At 38.2% G+C, this 17,910-nt stretch overlaps 1 protein-coding gene and 1 non-coding gene across 4 annotated transcripts; one reads left to right on the top strand and one right to left on the bottom strand.

Moving 5' to 3' along the window:
* Positions 1-6,653: 6,653 nt before the first annotated feature.
* On the bottom strand, positions 6,654-15,937 carry LOC103696205 (lysine-tRNA ligase). 3 transcript variants are annotated; one of them, XM_008777741.5, is made up of 6 exons: positions 15,487-15,827; positions 14,359-14,508; positions 13,756-14,014; positions 13,217-13,435; positions 8,293-8,435; positions 6,654-7,343 (listed from the first exon to the last, which is right to left on the bottom strand). In XM_008777741.5, exons 1-6 carry the CDS (start codon positions 15,769-15,771, stop codon positions 7,044-7,046), a joined length of 1,356 nt encoding a protein of 451 aa, XP_008775963.3. In that variant the 5' UTR covers positions 15,772-15,827; the 3' UTR covers positions 6,654-7,043. The 3 variants fall into 3 exon arrangements, with proteins under 3 accessions (XP_008775963.3, XP_017695884.3, XP_088577271.2); XM_088721145.2 differs by having other exon boundaries at positions 7,309-7,433; positions 15,487-15,829; XM_017840395.5 differs by lacking the exon at positions 14,359-14,508 and having other exon boundaries at positions 15,487-15,937.
* TRNAF-GAA (transfer RNA phenylalanine (anticodon GAA)) lies at positions 8,995-9,067 on the top strand. Its single transcript has one exon. It is a non-coding gene; the product is annotated as a tRNA-Phe (tRNA).
* Positions 15,938-17,910: the final 1,973 nt, after the last annotated feature.

The raw sequence follows: 17,910 nt of genomic DNA, 5'->3' as shown, positions 1-17,910 counted from the left end.
CGAAAGATATGAACCCAACCTGCGTGCATAACGGTGGGCCCAATAGTGAGGCCATTTAAATATATATAAATATTATACACGTTATACACGTGCAAAAAAATAAGAAACTTTACATAAAAATATTTTATTTAAAAGTAATATATATATATATATATATTAATTTATATTTTTCAATCCATGAACCTCCGAAAAGAGTTTTTGATAAAAAAATAAAAAAGGTAAATTAGATTTTTTTTTATTTTGCTATAATTTTAGAAAAGATATATATATATAATTTTTTTTGGTACATCAAAAAGGAAAAGGGAGGAAGGGACAAACCCACCCCCGCGTAGCAGTCTCTACTGGGTCCCCACCCTGCCATAAGAATGTTCGATGCAGGCAGAAATGATCGTGTGTTAGGCACTCCGGCCTGTTTTACTCATATCCTCTCCACCCGTGTGCCGGCTCGGTGACCTCTCTGACTCGAACATAAATCCACCGTATGAGTACGTCACATCTAGCACCACCAAGGCTACCAGCAGACTAGTAGCCCTTCTAAACTCCGTATCCGAGTAGAGAGCATCCGGTCTCTTCAATTTAATTGACGCCCGCCCGTTTCGAATTCGAAACCACTTGGTTGGAAGTAAGGCTCATTTCGCTGAGCAACCACTTCAATGGCAAGATATATTTTTCAATATAAGGTTAGGATAGAAAAAGTATGATAAATTTAAAATTCATAATATAGTATCATTATTTTTTTATAATTTTTTTTTGAAATTTGGCGAAGGCAAAAGCGTTGAGATAAAAATTGGATGCCAATCAATAAAGGGGATAAGTCTACTAATATTAATACAAACGATTTGAAATCAGATTTCTATTTTCACAATAATCTATAATTTTGTAAGTTATTATTATTTTAAAAAATTAATAATAAAATTATTGTTATCTTTTAGGTGTATTTAAGTGCATTATGCAAGTATACCTTAAATGCATGTTGAACAGTTCAGAAGTTTGCCACAGTTTTGAGCCACGTTCATATAGTTTTGCCTAGAGAATTAACAACTAATCTTTACAAAGTAACTAGTACTAGTTAATATTCAAAATTTGATTACAATAAGATAATAGAGGTATGAAAAAAAATAAATGTTAGGTATGCAATAGTTTTTGAACAATAAAAGCCTTGCAACCAATTCACACATAAGAATTTATTAGATGAAAAAGATGGTTAATTAACATTAGAGTTGAATTAGAGTAATTAACTCTGTAACCTAAACTAATTCTGCTTTCAATATAGATTCTAGTTTTTCCATGGCAATAGAATTAAAGAGGAGAAAGACGCTTGCAAGTTTATAGTGATCAATTAATAATGTAAAGGAAATGGATTGTTTCAAAATTGCCTTTAGCAGGTCAATCAAAAGAAAAAAAAATATTTGTGGAAGAATTAATTGCTCAAATAAATAAACCAAACCATAGTTCAAGCGGTTGATATTCATCATGTATAATCTTGTTAGGATATTTCAAGATTTGCGTTGGCAAATATATCCTTGGCAATATATCGATCCGAAACGCAAAACAAAGCAAAACAAAAACAGAGCGTGATTTGCGTGGTCTCAGGGCAAGAGAAAGCCATATTAATTAGTTGGCCCACGAGGTCGCACATGCCCCTTCGTTGACACGTGCGAGATGGTGGCTTGCAAGTTGGGATGTCTCGTGAGCTGGCAAGTCAGATGAAGTACTGCCGGTCAAAAGGGAGGTCGGGATTTCTTTTTGCTCATAGAAAGCCTCGGATTCTTCTGCAGACTTCTTTTTATTATTTTACAACCTTAATTTAATTTATGATTGAGCTAGGAGGTGCAAGTTTTTAAATGGTAATGGATATGCAACGAAGATATCAAGAAATTGTTCGCTACTTAATTATTTCAACAACATTATTCTCTTGTGATGGTTTTATTGTTAATTTAATATACATTATCCAATGTATTACTTTATTGTGGCTCTCGGAAAAAGATATATATATATGGGTGCATTTTGATTGTAGAATAGCAATAAGGTCTCAATGAGGGCAATCAATGGACTCAATCTTTGTGTACTTCAAATTTTATGCTACAATAAGAAAAATGATTTGGCCTTCAATAATGAGCCTATTAGAATACGAGGTTTCTTAGGTCCTTTGAAGGATAGAACACTCTTTACGACTGTTTTCATGATTCGAATCATATGGTACAAGAGTATCATAAACTTAGATATCCTTTTTTTATATCACAAATGTAGTTTACATTTGTAGTTAGGATATCATAGTTTACATAGATTGTTGGAGACTTGCATTGCAATTGGCACTTTTTTATTTTTTTTTCTAAATGCATAGATGTATGATAATTAATAGTATATCCCTAACCATGGAAAAGGATATCCCTAACTATATTCGAGAATGTAATCATGCATCACTATAAACTTACATTAAATTTTGAGCTTCATAATTTTCTAGATTTTATAAATTGATCTAACAAATTAATGAGATCTATATGATGATTTGCTTAATAAGTACTCTTATCGATGCTTTTCCTCAGTCTTCTTTTGGTAAAATGCAGCAGTCTTGTAGGAAGGCTAAGACCTTTCACTGCTACCTTTATGATTTTAGGCCTTTATGATAAGCATATTCATGATTCAAAAATGCAGCTACATATAAATACTTAGTAAATCGAGAAAAATAAAAATATAGTTATTGAGTATATGTAATTAACAGCTCTGGACATGCAACTTCTTGATTGCAAAAATAGTAGCATTGCTTGTACTTCATACAAATTCCAAAGAATATGCCTTCCTCTCACCCGCTATAAAGTTTTAAACAAATATTTGTGGGGAACATTCTACATAAGTGGCACTCTAGTTTTTAACAATTGATTCTACATAAAGTGTCTCTTAAGGATCCATTGGTTGGGCAACATAAAAATTTTGCATATAAAACTATGCAAAGAAAGTTGACCCTTCTGACTTTATTGGTTGTTTTTCTCTAGGATGAATTTTTGACTATGCCTGTTGATGGTTTAAAAAAAAAAAAGAAAAAAAAAAGGAGCAAGCAACAAGATGAACTATCTAGACCCTAAAATTCTCTCTCTCTCTCTCTCTCTCTCTCTCAATTATTAGGTGCACCTGGTCCACCGTGGACCTACGTGAAATCATCCTAGATTGTGTTGTTATTACACATAAAAAAGAAAAATGAGGAGGAATAATGGGTGATTTCATTCTAGGTCCATGGTCGATCTAGTCCATCTAATAATTTCTCCTCTCTCTTTTTTTTTTTTTGGTGAAAGTTTCTCCTCTCTCTCTCTCTCTCTCTCTCTCTCTCTCTCTCTCTCTCTCTCGGGAGGTGAGGGGGTGTCTGAAAGTGAACATATCTATTCTGGTGGGAGGAGATTAGATAGAGAGGGTGATCTAAAAACCAGAAAGATGTGCCTTCTAATGGATACAATGGATCTCTGATGGATCAATTGGTCAGCATTGCGTGGGTCATGTAGGGATATATGGAAGCATCTTTCACGCTCGACCAGCCACAAATCTAGCACTCGTTAAAATAGAGCCAAGAGAGGTCACTGTACTTGAAGGCCTTGATCTGGTGCTTGTCGGCAGCTAGGTCCACCTTACCAACCCTCTGTGATAAGAATGAAACGGAGAAGAGCACGACGAACATCAAAGAGTGCAGAGAGAACTTTTTGAGGACCCTAATATCATATGCACTAATTATTGTCTCCTTTTGATAGGAAAAAAGAAAGCTTAGTCTTAGGTTCATTACATGCAACCTAGATAACATAATGATCACATATGCTAGTCTCTAGGCCTGCTTGATTAATAATTACATTTAGACAGTACGGCCATAAATATCTCCAATAATTGAAGGGCATGTTTTCCAGCTATTTAGATAGAGGGGTCCATTCCTATTCTTTGAAGAAAATAATCCGACTCCCCTCTAGTGTTGAAATTCTATTTCGATTTCAGTCACGAACTAAATACATTAAAAAATATAGTCATTCTTGATAGAATATGCAATGGTGGTGGAAATACAAGAACATGAAAAGAAAATACTTTATATAAGATAATGGAGGAGTACAACTTTTCTTAAAAGAGGAATACAATTTTTCTTTCAAGCCCTCTCTATCTACCACTCCTTTCCTTTTTCTTCCATGCATTCTTCTTCATGATAGTCACATATTTATAGGCACTAGAAGTGACCTTTTAACACCCCTAATAAGTACATCATAATGAGACCTTTTAGATTATCCATATGACCCTTTGGATACTTCATATGACCCTTTGAATACTTCATATGACCCTTTGGATACTTCATATGACCCTTTGAATTTTTCAGCATAATTAAGTTTATCAACTTCCAACACCCCCCCTTAAACTTAATTGTTCTTTCTTTATCATACCAAGAGAACTTTTAAACTTGATGAAGAGGTCTACTTTCAAGGGTTTAGTGAATATATCAGCCACTTGATCTTGAGTCTTCACATATTGTAGCACTACCTCTTTATTCTTCACATGTTCCCGGATTGAATGAAAACGAATATTAATATGTTTGCTTCTTTGATGATACACCGGATTCTTTCCTAGTGCAATGGCTGATTTGTTATCAATGTTTATCTTAGTGGGCTTCTTTTGCTCAGAACCAACTTCCTTTAGCAAGTTTCTTAGCCATATTGCATGTGATACACATGCAGATGCAGCAACATATTCAGTTTCACATGTACAAAGAGTAACAATAGGTTGCTTCTTTGACATCCATGAAAATACTGCATTTCCCATAAAAAAATGCGAATCCAGAAGTACTTTTACGGTCATCCATGTCTCCAGCCCAATCACTATCTGAGTAGCCAACAAGTTCAAAATTATCAAGATGAGAATAAAATGGTCCATCAGTAATAGTACCTCGGATGTACCGAAGAATCCTCTTTGCTGCCTTCCGATGCATTGATTTGGGCTCTTCCATAAATCTACTGACTAAGCCGACTGCATATAATATGTCCGGCCTTGTACAGGTCATATACCTCAAACTTCCCACTAAGCTTCTGTAGAGAGTAGGGTCAACAACCTTTCCTTCATCTTCTTTTGATATTTTTGCTCCACAATCAACGGAGGTGCTTATAGGATTACAATCTTCCATTTTGAATCTCTTCAAGATTTCTTTAGCATAGCCTTCTTGGGATTGAAAATTCCTTCTTCATGTTGTTTGACTTCCAAACCAAGAAAGTATGTCACGAGTCCCATGTCTGTCATCTCAAATTCCTTCATCATAACATGCTTGAATTCTTCAATCATTTGTGGATCGTTACCTGTAAAGATGAGATCATCCACATACAAACAAACAAGTAATATGTTAGAATTTTTTTCTTTTTCATACACAGCATACTCAGAGGGACATTGCTTGAAGCCGTTTGCTTTGAAGTAGCTGTCAATCCTTGAGTTCCAAGCTCTTGGAGCTTGTTTTAAGCCATAAAGTGCCTTCTTTAGCTTTAAAACCTTCTCTTTGCATTCCTTCTTCACATACCCTTTAGGTTGCTCAACATATACTTCTTCTTCTAATAAACCATTCAAAAAGGCCGACTTCACATCTAGTTGGTAGATTCTCCAATTGTTTTGTGCTGCCAGAAATTACTAGGCGAATTGTCTCCATACGAGCTACGGGAGCAAATACCTCCTCGTAGTCAATCCCGGCTTGCTGTTTGTAGCCTTTAGCTACTAAGCAAGCCTTGTATTTTTCTATCTTTCCTTCTGCGTTCTTCTTTACCTTATAAACCCATTTCACTCCGATGGGTTCATGGCATTCTGGAAGAGTGGTAAGCTCCCATGTGTCATTCTTTTGGATACTCCAATTTTCATAGTTGGTATTGGTAAGACGAGGAATGGGAAGCACTCCGGTAGCCATGATCTTGCTCTGATACCACTTTGAAGAGGTGGATAGAGGAAAAGAATATTGTAGTATATTTCACTAAGGAATGAAGAGGACTTTACTCTATATTAAATTTCTGCAACTCTCTTCAATACAAAATGACTCAAGTAACAATCCTTTATAAAGAGGATTTTACAACCCTTCAAGTAACCTCTATACAAAATACTAAGAGTCATATTTAAAGTTTTACTCATGAAGAGGAATTCTAAGTAAATTTCATAGGTAAGCTAAAAGGTCTTTTTGGAAACACAAATGTCTTAAATAACATCTCTTGGATCAATGCACAATTAAGTTTATCTATTTCCAACAATTCTCATACCCATTTCAAACGATCGCGAAGACTTGTAAGCCAAAAAAATGAGTAGATTACAAAGTTCTAGTACGGCTAATATTTTACTTTTTCTTGGGAACAGCTAATATTTCTAGCTTTAGAAATTATTTAGTATTCACTATTCACTGAGAATAATTATGGACCTGAGAAGTTATAATATGCTATTAATATCCTCATCTCTTTCCACAGTTGTAATGAGCGGCATATATAAAGGCTGCCCATGAAATGTTTGCATCTGATTTTATGTACTGGACAAGTCACCATATATGTCAGAATCCTTTTCGATAGTGTCACCAAGTCACCAACAGCAAGTCCCATTCACATACTATATACCAAGGAATGCTGGCAAGAGTCTGAATAATGAACTTTCACCTTTACCATACAAAATTCAGACTCTAAATCCATCAAATGATACAGATTTTGTAATTAAAAGAACGTTTGTTCTCCATAAGGGGTGTAGATATGGCCCATACTATTACAGCAGTGCATGTAAGAAATCCTGTTAGGCATCAAATGCTTTCTCACTAATTACTCAGCCGATCTTACTTCAGCAGCATTAGCCATGCTCTTCTATTAAACAACCTTAAAGTCATTACCTATAACAAAGAAATCATCCAACATTATGGTGACAAAAAAAAAGAAGACCCAGAGACTACATCCCTCTGAGTCTACATTCTTTGTTTTGATCCGAGTAAAATAAAAGAGTATGGCTGAGTAAACTCTATGTACAGTAATCTATTCCAGAATGGCGGACAGGCACATGAAATGTACACTGTCTTCGCATTGTTACCGTTTTCTTCCTGAAACAGTTTTCTTCACAGCTCCAACTGACACCAAGAATTCGTCGAGGGATGACAAGGTCTTCATATCATCCGGTGGGAAGTAACTGGTTGCTCTCCCCATGAGGGATGCGAAGACAAGAGACAGTGAAGGCCTTGTGACAAAGCGCTCACCCAGAAGCTCATCAAGGAAAGTAAATGCTGCCAAGAAGTCTGACCTGCTTGCGTTTATTGGAGCAGCAAAATGGGCAGGGATTATCCGCCTGAATGGCCAGTCTTTAGCGATCCGATCGACCCAATCCCTCACCTGAAAATTGCGCATATAAAACTGAATCTATGCCTGGTTTCTCTCATCATACAGGAAAATACTGTGTTCATAAAATTTCAATATATGCATCTGTAAAAGTAGAGTGCAAATGATTCATCAACATAAGGCATTGCTACAAAAGCATTGATGCTTCTTCAGATGCATACTAATAAAAAGATTGTAAAGGTCATGTGTAGTTAACATATCTAACTTGTGTGATGCTGAGAGAGCAGCATATATGAAAAGATGCAAAAGCTATGCAGGAAATAAGGTTATTAAACTGCCATCTTTTTATCATGGCCGAAAGTGAAAACTCTTGATCTCTCTTGCTCAAATGCGCACACATGCACAAAAGTGTGGTTGCTGATTGCACCCCAATGGCAAATCATAATTGTTGGCCTGCTTCATTTCAAAAGGGACCACATCATAAAAGTCACGCTCTTGGAAAATGGTACAACAAATATTGCAAGTGAATTTTTGATGGGTGCACGAATGACAGATATATTTCCATCAGACTCCATGTCCTGTTTGAAGTTCAAGACAACTACAACCTGCAGCATCTTTCTTAGGACTTGAAATCTTATCAAACCAGCCAGCTATCCTTCTAACAATTGGATTTTTAAATTTTTCAGTGGAGGCACATATGACAGGACACTAGAGTCCAAAGTTTATTATCTCACTACCAGATCTGTACTAGTACCATACTAGCACAGTGTCGATACAATATGGTGTAGTACACCACCCATACTGGATATTAGCTAAACTGGTATGGTACGGTATGTCCCGTACCGTCTGGTTTGAGCCAGTATGGCGTATCATGCTAGGGGCATAACAAATCGGCATGCAAATTTACTACAAACACTTAAGAAGTCATGAACAAGGATGAAACAAGCAGGAATAGTAGCTTAAATTAGAAACGTTTTTTATTTCAGCAGATCATGATACACACCTTTTCTGGAACTTTGCTAAAAACTAATGTCTTCACGATGGGAGAAACGATCAACTTCTGTGACATCTGAGCGAAGCTTGCAGTGGGCTCCAGAAGATTTGAAGGGCCGAGAAACAAGATCTGCAGAACCATTCTTTCCCACCCTGTAAGGATGGAGACAAATATAATAGCAGTAAAGATTTACTCTACAAAGTTCTTGTATGACCTGCTAGAAAGTACTGTAGAAGGTCTAGCATTGAACAAGAAGAAACTAGCAGTTAGATAAAACCTAGAAGGTGCATAGGAAGCTGACTGCCATGGCAATATGCTTCAGCTTTGGAAGGATCAACAGAGAATCTCATTTTACATTAGCACTTCAACAAGGAGATCAATTTTTTCTTCAATTTAATATTCATCTTGTTGGCAAATAACCTGTTTGGAGTCCTAGAGAGAAAGATGCAGTTTTGGTTGACATACAGTGTGCATATGGAATTTAATCATTTTTGTTATAATCGACTGACTTCATTGACAAGCATGATTTCTTCCAGGAGTTTGGCAGTGTTCTCAAATCAACTTGCTGATGACATGGTGTAACTCAGGACTTAAAATGATGCCAGAAATGTTCTCCAGAATCATTGCTTTTATAATAGTAAATACAAATAGTGAGTAAATCATAGCTTTTATAATAGCAAATATAAATAGTGAGTAATAATTTCATGCAATGCGGGGATAGCTCAGTTGGGAGAGCGTCAGACTGAAGATCTGAAGGTCGAGTGTTCGATCCACGCTCACCGCATGAATAAATTTGTGATTTTTAAGTTTTTTTAGCAAATCATTCTTTTATTTGTTTAACTTTATAAATTTCTTGGCAAGCCACTCTTTTTGTTTTTAATTTTTTTTGGCTGCGGTTGGATTTTTTTGATGTTGAAACTTTTGGCTATGGGCATTGTTGATATAGAAATTTTAGCATCACCGAAGAATTCTTTCTTTTCTTATATATGCATTTTTAAATTTTTTGGCTGTGGGTTTTGTTGATGTTGAAACTTTGGCTCTGAGTGTTGCTGATGCAGAAACTTTAGCATCCCTGCAGAATTCTTTTTTCCTCCTTTTGTGTGTGTGTGAGTTTGGGAAAAGGAAGGCGTTTGGGGGCTTTTGCTTCTGTTGATGGACCACAGAGTTGTTTCCTTTTTCTTTTTTTCTTTTCTTTGTTCATTGGGTGGGTGGGGACTGGAGTTATATTGATGCAAAAAAGTTTATCATGGATCTTCAAGTTCCATATGAACAACAATTGTTCTTTCATAACACAAGATTGTGCATTAAGATTGTAATATGAAAGAAAGATCAATATATCATCTCTGATTCATTGCATGCCGGGGTCCATCTAAGCATCACAAATAGATGCAAGTGATCTAGTAGCAGCACTATCTATCAGCAATCATGTCTAAGGATCCAGAAAAGCTTTATCACAATCGAATCATATCTTTTATGAAAATAAGACCGTGATAAAATTAGCATGTACTAGAGATGAACAGAAAAATAAGACCACAGAGTTGTTTCCTTTTTCTTTTTTCTTTTTCTGTTCTTTGGGTGGGTGGGGGACGCTGGAGTTGTATTGATGCAAAAAAGTTTAGCATGGATCTTCAAGTTCAATATGAACAACAATTGTTCTTTCATAACACAAGATTGTGCATTAAGATAGTAATATGAAAGAAAGATCAATATATCATCTCTGATTCATTGCGTTCATAGCGTGCTGGGGTCCATTTAAGCATCACAAATAGATGCAAGTGATCTAGTAGCAGCACTATCTATCAGCAATCATGTCTAAGGATCCAGAAAAGCTTTATCACAATTGAATCATATCTTTTATGAAAATAAAACCGTGATAAAATTAGCATGCACTAGAGATGAACAGAAAAATAAACCACTTGTGGGCTCTAAAGTGCTCTGTAGTTCTCCCCAAGTGCTACAATAATTATGGAAAACTTCAAGTGAATTCTTACATTAAACAACTCCTAGTGACAGGGCGAAGGAATTTAGGTACACAAAAGTTTCTGGATCATCCTCCCAGAATATCAAACTATCTACCTTCAACCAACTAGTTTTGGTATATGATTTTGTGAAGCTCAGATGAGCTCTATGTCTGGTCAGAAAGATTTTATGACCTTACGTAGTTTGTCAAGCCAAGTCTGTCTTGCAGATGCAGAATGGGGAAATTAAAGCAGTCGACAATATCAGCATAAATTCCGATCTACATGCGCACATAATTATGACAAATAAAAGATACAATATTCATCAATAGAAGGACAATATATCATGAACTCCTAAATAATGGGATATATTGAGTATTTTGATGCTATGCCAACATAATCCATATCTTGGAAAGTCTTAAGTCGACAAAGAATCATTGTTGGGTATACATTCTACACATATTAGTATAATTGGTAAGTTTATTTTGGTGATTACTATCGGATCTCGGTCTTATGAACCAATTTTGGACTATATAATTTGTTTAGGCCCAAGGAGACTCATGGAAACCTTACATTTTGGTACCATATGAGATAATTCTAGATGTGCATCACATGAGGTGGAACAGCTAGCCAGCACCAGTTATCTTACAGAGCTGTTTTGGACTACTATTACATGAGTGGATATCAACGTAAGATGGCTTTATTACAAATCCTATTGTCTTCCTTAAGGGTCCAACCCCATTGAACTTCATTGAGCTGAATTCAGACATCAAGCTTTGCTTGTTCTGAGTCAATCAAGTTAAGGAGGTAAGTGAATCATGAATCCAATGTAAGGGTTTGTTGTGGGCTTAGATGGAAATAAAGAGGAAGAAGACTAGGATACCCTCTCTCTTTCCTCAAGCTATAGTGCAAGCATCAGGGCAGAAGGAATGTCCGCCCATGCATGCACGTTCAAGCCTCATTATCAAGGTTCGCCATCTCGGTACCAGACCCTGTATGGGTACCACACTAATACAGTGTCGGTATGGTACAATACAATTTTTTTTTGATGTACCAAGGTACGCCACCTGTACCGAGGTACGCCACCTGTACCGAGTACTAGTACCGAACTGGTACGGTATAGTATGTTCTGTACTGCCCGATTTAGGCCGGTACGATGTATACCATTGCTCACTATTGCTATGACCGAGCCAAGTTTTCTCGTTTCTTCTTGCTGTCACTCCTTGCTTGGGTGCTGAAGTCTTAAAATAACAGGGACGGTGTCTCTTGCCAAGCTGTGAGGAGAATAGCCCAGTCAAATGCAGGACTGGGCTCTTTTAAATTGTTTTCAATTTCAGGTTGCCTCTGTTGTCGCCTGCAACCCAATCAATCATGTATACGGTTCGATGATGTGCTGAGCCCGAATCACATGATCTCATGTCAAAGTTCCAAACTCCTATAGCTCATGAAGGCTGCTATGCTATAAAAACAAAGATTTTCATGTGCAGTCCTTGCTACAACAGGGACTTTAATTTTTTTTAATTTATTGCAGGTTGAAGACCAATCTCAATATGCTTGCATGTTGGTTCAAGAAGCTATGTTTGCATAGTTTGGCAAAACTAAACTGCGAGGTGATCATTCCACAACGACAGTCAATGGAAAATTTTAATTACAGGTCTGGCCGGTAATTTACTGCAAGCCTGTTGTAGAAGATCTATCAGGCTCCTTTGCTTCCAGATTTCATTTAGATCCAATTGTGGTTCTGAGAACAGCTGCCATTTCAATCCAGAACACTAGAACTGGATTCTAGATGCATCGGTGAAAGATTCTGAAAGCTGCTACATCTGATCTGCCTATCTGATCTAAGATCTACGTATGTCATCTGGAAGACGACAAATCAAGCTTCTTTCCCTTCAGATATCATCCAGATCTGGTGGCAGATATGGGATTAATGATCTTCAAGATCCAGGTCATTCAAACTAAATTATGGGCGGAACTGCAGGAAAACTTATGAGTTGAGCAACTATAGCAGCAGCTTCATGACACTAATTTGTGATCCAATGCAGATGCTGAAAAAAGGGAATAGACCTTCATTGCCTCCAATTTTCAGCTCGGTCCAATGGTTGATTTTGAGCCAGCACTAGTTAGCTATTTAGTAAATGAATGTGAACCTGTAACAGATTCACCGACATTTTCCGATATAACAGTTCCATGGGTCATCTCAGATTATCTGATCAATGATCCATTGCACTTGTGATGATAATATTCTTACTTGGATCCAAATCTGCTACGTCAGATTCTGATTTGGCAGGCAATGCATCTTACTGAAGCTGGAGTTGCATCCTATGGCATCAATCTTTTTCTAATTAGCTATAATCAAAGTCTAAATTTGTAAGGTTCTTTGTTAACAGGCTCAAGCTTTGAACCTCGTCGATAAGGATTTTATGTTTGAAACCCTAAACAATGGAAACACAGGTTTTCTTCGAAGCCTCATACTTTAATTTTATTTTGTTATGTACACCGATGATGTTATAATTCCTTCACTTATACTAACAAAATCACAGTATTGAAGGGTTAAATGTTTTTCTCAGCCAATTGGTGGTTGCTTACTAGTTTAAGAGCATAACTAATCAAGATTCAAACATGAATCCTGAAAAGCATGGTTCCCACATTTACCTGATATTCTTGTTAATTTATCCCTTGTTTCTCATGGACAGAGTCACATATATTTATGATTTTTCTCTAGTTCGGTGATCCATAATCATAAATATGTTTGCTCAAAAAAGGAATCATATATATATATATATATATATATATATATATATGCCTTAGACTTGCCTAGGGCCATCTGCAAGACATAAAATAAACTGGATCTGACCATACCTAATTTGTCATCATATGTTCTTAGAAACACCCAAACTCATAGAAAAAATAACCAGGAACATGAAGAACAGACTATAATGGGATGGAATTAATCAGTCAAATAGCATACTCACCTTTTTGACGATTTATCTTATTGTCAACAACAGGTTCCTCTGGAACTTCCTTCCCTTTGCTGAGGAGCTTCACTGCTAAACCATTCTTTGCAGATGCTAACAATGATTCTTTGCTGATACATTCTGGTGGCCGCCTTGGAACGAAAATGACAGCATCCGTTACTAATAATGTTCGCGAACGTTTATGGTAAAATGCTACCTCTACATAAGGGCCAATCCCTGTAAGAAGTTAAACCATCTGATTAGAAACTACAGCCTGAATCACCCATCTCAATCATCAGGCAAGCAAAGGCTAACCAATGCAAGCCTGCAATATTCTGAATGTTTTTTAACTACGAAGTAAAGGCTTAGAATAGGATGTCTGCAGAAACTTGAATGAATGCTCAATGTTCATCTTCCAAATATATTTTCGTTGCGAAATAATGAGAAATCTTCATTCAGAAGAAATAAAATATATCAGAAATCAGGAGGGCAAGGAGGATGAAGATGACAAATGCAAGTCCAGATAAGAAGTAATAAAGTTAAGATGAAGACATTACCAACTTCTGGTGAGCTGAGAACTTTTTGGTCAATCTCATCAGCCCATGGGGTTGAAGTATCCTCATCTTTTAGAGCTTTGGCCCGGAAGATTCCAAAGAACTCGAGCGGCAAATTAATTGGCCAACTCCACTGCCTAGGGGCCACCCAAATTTGTGCTTGTGGGAACTTTCTTGAGAATGGCCCAACAAAGATTTTATGTTCATAGGCAAAAGTGGGCAGGACAATGTGTTCAACAGGAGCATCCAACTCCTTCAAGATCTGGGATTTCATATGGCATAAAATGAAACAATTAATCAAATTAGGTAATTATTAAAAAGCATATGGAATTTTTCTACAGAGTCGTACAAAAAATTAGGTAATTCCAAGTGCCACCAACAATATCAGGTACTTATTAACACTGTACATGCATACATCTGGCTTGTAAGCTTCCTTTTCTCATATGATCAAGGATTTAAATCAAGCATCCACAGGCTTATTATGCTGATAATTAAGTAACCCTTAAGCAAAAGATAATATTTTGGTTTCTGGTGATGGATACTTCAAGCGAGTAAACTACAAGAAGAAGAATTAAAAGAAGGAAAAGACATGGATAAAGCAAGAACCTGAATGCATTCCTTAGTTGGAGCGATGGGTGCATGGACCCACAGCCCTCCGGATTTAAGCTTGATGACTGTCATCCGAATGTTTGTTGAGACACTACTGAAGCCCAATGCTTGCTCTTGTTCAAAGAGCCATATGCAATTTTTCACAGCCTTATAACAGAACAGCAAAAGGGACAGTGTCAATATTACCAGAAAAGGTTTGTCTTTCTGCATGCATGTCAACTAAGTAAGAGAGAGAGAGAGAGAGAGAGAGAGAGAGAGAGAGAGAGGAATATACATAAGAGAACATTAGTCTCTTTTGATACTGATAAATGAGGTAGTAAAATTTGTACCAAAAAAATGAGGTAGTAAAATGAGTTTATCATGTTTGATTATTCCAGTCTTTCCAAAAGGATGGGAGATAAAGATATCCCTCTCTATACCACTCAAATCTAGAGTACTGGAATGACAGATTGCAAAACATGATTAAGGAAACATGGTGGAACACTCTTTGAATCTTGAGGAGCGAGAACCAAAGTGAATAAAACAATCCCTTTAGAGCATGAAGAAACACATACATACTTACAAATGATTTATGCCCTATAAATTAAACGCTGGGCTATTCAATAGTCTAATTTTATATGGCCAGGATCACAGATCCAACCAGTGAATTCATTCTTTCAAGGTTTTCAATATTACATTATTTTTTGAAGATGAAGTCTTGGAGACTGGAGAGGAACCAAATATTAAAAAATGGCTAGCCATAACAGCGACAAATCCCAAAAACAACATGTGGATCTGATCGAAGGACATTTGGTACTAAGAAGTAATATAAAATTAGCAGTAAGAAATCATAGCTTTTAGCCTGCATACTTGCAATTGGACATGTCTAGAATGATGAAAAGATAGTATCTGAATGGAATAAAGACGAATCTTTCTAGCCAATAACGAGCACATCAAACTAATATCATGTATAAAAATTTAGTATCCACTTCCCCCATGTTATTAACTATGCTTCTACCCAATAATCTCTTCGAAACTTATCACACCACACAAAGTGACCAATCAAAATAGGCAATCATACAACTTCAGTACCTCAACTACCAGAGAACGATTCTAAAAGGAAACAGCACGGCGAAGCTAGCTCACCTCGGTCCTTATTGTGCGTCTATTGAGGAACGGGCCAAGTGGGAAAGGGAAGCCAGTGAAGTTTAGATAGAACCTCCCAGCTCCCCTGCTATCGCTACTACTAGCAGCAGCAGCAGAAGCGACCACTAAACCGATCAAATCCTTGCTTCTATTCCCAAATTTCTGATCAAAATAGAGTCTTTTTGAGAACCCACCAAGGAATTGATGGCTTGTGCTGGAAAAGGAGAGATTTTTCGGCAAAAAAGCAGTGTTTGGAAGAGTAGCAGCAGCAATGGCTGCCACCATTTTTTTTTTTTTTCCTTCTTCGAAATCTTTTTTGCCTTCACTTCGATCAGAAAAAGATATTGGATTTCTGGTTTATATATCGACAGGGCCCGCGTCTGTGATCTATGGATGGATTCGTGACGCGTAGCAGATTTGCCCGTTGTTCGTCATGACAACATTCGTGGTTGAAAATATTTGGGATGTTTTCGTGGTTGAAAATAGCCGTTATATATTTACCTTCATATAATAACTGTTAGAACGGGCTTGGGGGCATCTTTTGAATTAGCCTCGCGAATTAGCTCGTGTCGGCGCTCATTTGTTATTTGCCGAAGATTGCTTTCGGATAACCCGTGCAACGAGACACTTGGTGTAACCAATTCAAAAAATCATTGAGTACCGTAGGGCTTCCGGGCAACAGATGAACCTAACCAAGTCAACTATTTCCATGAAGGGAACTATCATGGAGATTTTGGGGTAGGCGAGTAAGGGGGCACCATGAGATATCTTGGAATTCTTGTTACTAGGCGACGTCTTCGTAGGGGGAATTGTTCAGCCGTGGAGCTGAGTATCAAGCACAGGTTGGAGGAATGGCAGGTGAGTGCTCTTTTCATGATGGGCAAAGTCATATTGGTTAGGTCAGTTCTGAGCTCGATTCCTGTCTTTTTACTTTCTAACACCTTCGTACCGCTAGCACCGCTGAGGATGCTGGAACAACCGTTTCGGAGCTTCATCTAAGGAAGGCGAGGAGGAGGAGGCAGCATCCACCTGCTTGCTTGGGACTTGATCTGTCAACCAACTAGCAGCAAGGGACTGGACATTCACTGTTTGACTACTAGGCGAGAGATCTTAGTGACTAAGCATGCAGGTAGGTACCTCCTGGAGCCTGAGAGTCTTTGGTGCACACTGATGAGGGCCATGTATAGAGATTTAGTTGTTGGGTCTATCTTCCACCCCGGGCACCACTGTTCCTTCATCTGGAGGAAGATCTGTGCCCGTGCCCTGACGGTGCTCCCCTTGATCAGTTGGGCGATTGGGGATGGCCGGGTTATTGATGCCATGGAGGAGAGAAGGATGTCGGAGCTACCGCTTGGCCGCTGGCCTACCATGTTTGACCCAAGATCCCTTGCGGGCTGTAGAGTTTGTGATCTGATTGTCCTTGGGGAGAGCAGATAGGACGAGGACTATGCTTGACATGTCTTTGGGGAGTTGCTGGCCGAAAGGGTCTTGGCAACTCGGATATCCACTAGGGAGACCGCAGATAGGAGGATCTGGCAAGCAACTAGGAGGTCGAAGGTCAAAGCCCGAGACCTATAGGATATGGTTTGCGTTGGGTTGACTCATTAGATAGATGGAGAATGGATCTAAAGGATGCACGTCCACTCCCACGTTGCCTTATTCATTTGGAAGGTGGCATGGAAATGCTTGCCGACCATGGGTGTACTGGCTAGGAGAGGGTGCGAGTCATCTCAACTTGCGAGGGATGCCCCAGCATGGAGGAGTCTATTAGTCATGTCCTCTTTGGTTGCTCTCGGACGATTCAAATTTGAGGATGCGTCATGGCCTCACCGCAGGCTATGACCTCGACTGAGGACTCCTGAGCTAGCTGAAGGAGTCCCGACGTAGGCCTAGTACTGTAGAGTGGGGTATCATATGTGCCTACCTAGCATACCATATATGGCTGGATAGAAATACCGAAATCTTCGAGGGTAGAAGAGTGCACTTGAGGACAGTGGTGAACAGAGCTTTTCTTCATGCAGCTGAGGTCATCAGTTCTACTGTTGTGGCATTACCTAGAGTGACCAAGGACATCTAGGGTTTCCTTTTTGCTCGAGTAGCGTCCAGGACTGTTTTTGTTTCCTGGGAGCCTCCATCCCATAGTTTTTTTAAGGTAAACTTTGATGGCAGCATCTTTGAGGATGGAAGCAAAGGAGGAGTAGGCTTCGTGATTAGAGCTCGGGACTCTAGATTTGTTGCCGCCCGGGATCGGCACATCTTCGATGAGTCTATCATCGCTGCAGAGCTACGAGCTGTATGGGAGAGCATCACCCATACTAGACTGCATTTGAGTGCGGATTGTGTTCATCTTGAGGGTGATTCAGCCACGGTGATCAACTAGATTCAGAGCGAGCCCAGCTAGGTCGACCGACACCCATTGCTTCG

Source organism: Phoenix dactylifera, chromosome 1, assembly GCF_051530095.1.
Source record: "Phoenix dactylifera cultivar Ajwa chromosome 1, Ajwa_hap1_PhDact_Kaust_v1.1, whole genome shotgun sequence".
Lineage (NCBI taxonomy): Eukaryota > Viridiplantae > Streptophyta > Magnoliopsida > Arecales > Arecaceae > Phoenix > Phoenix dactylifera.
This window is presented reverse-complemented; position numbering and strand designations above follow the sequence as displayed.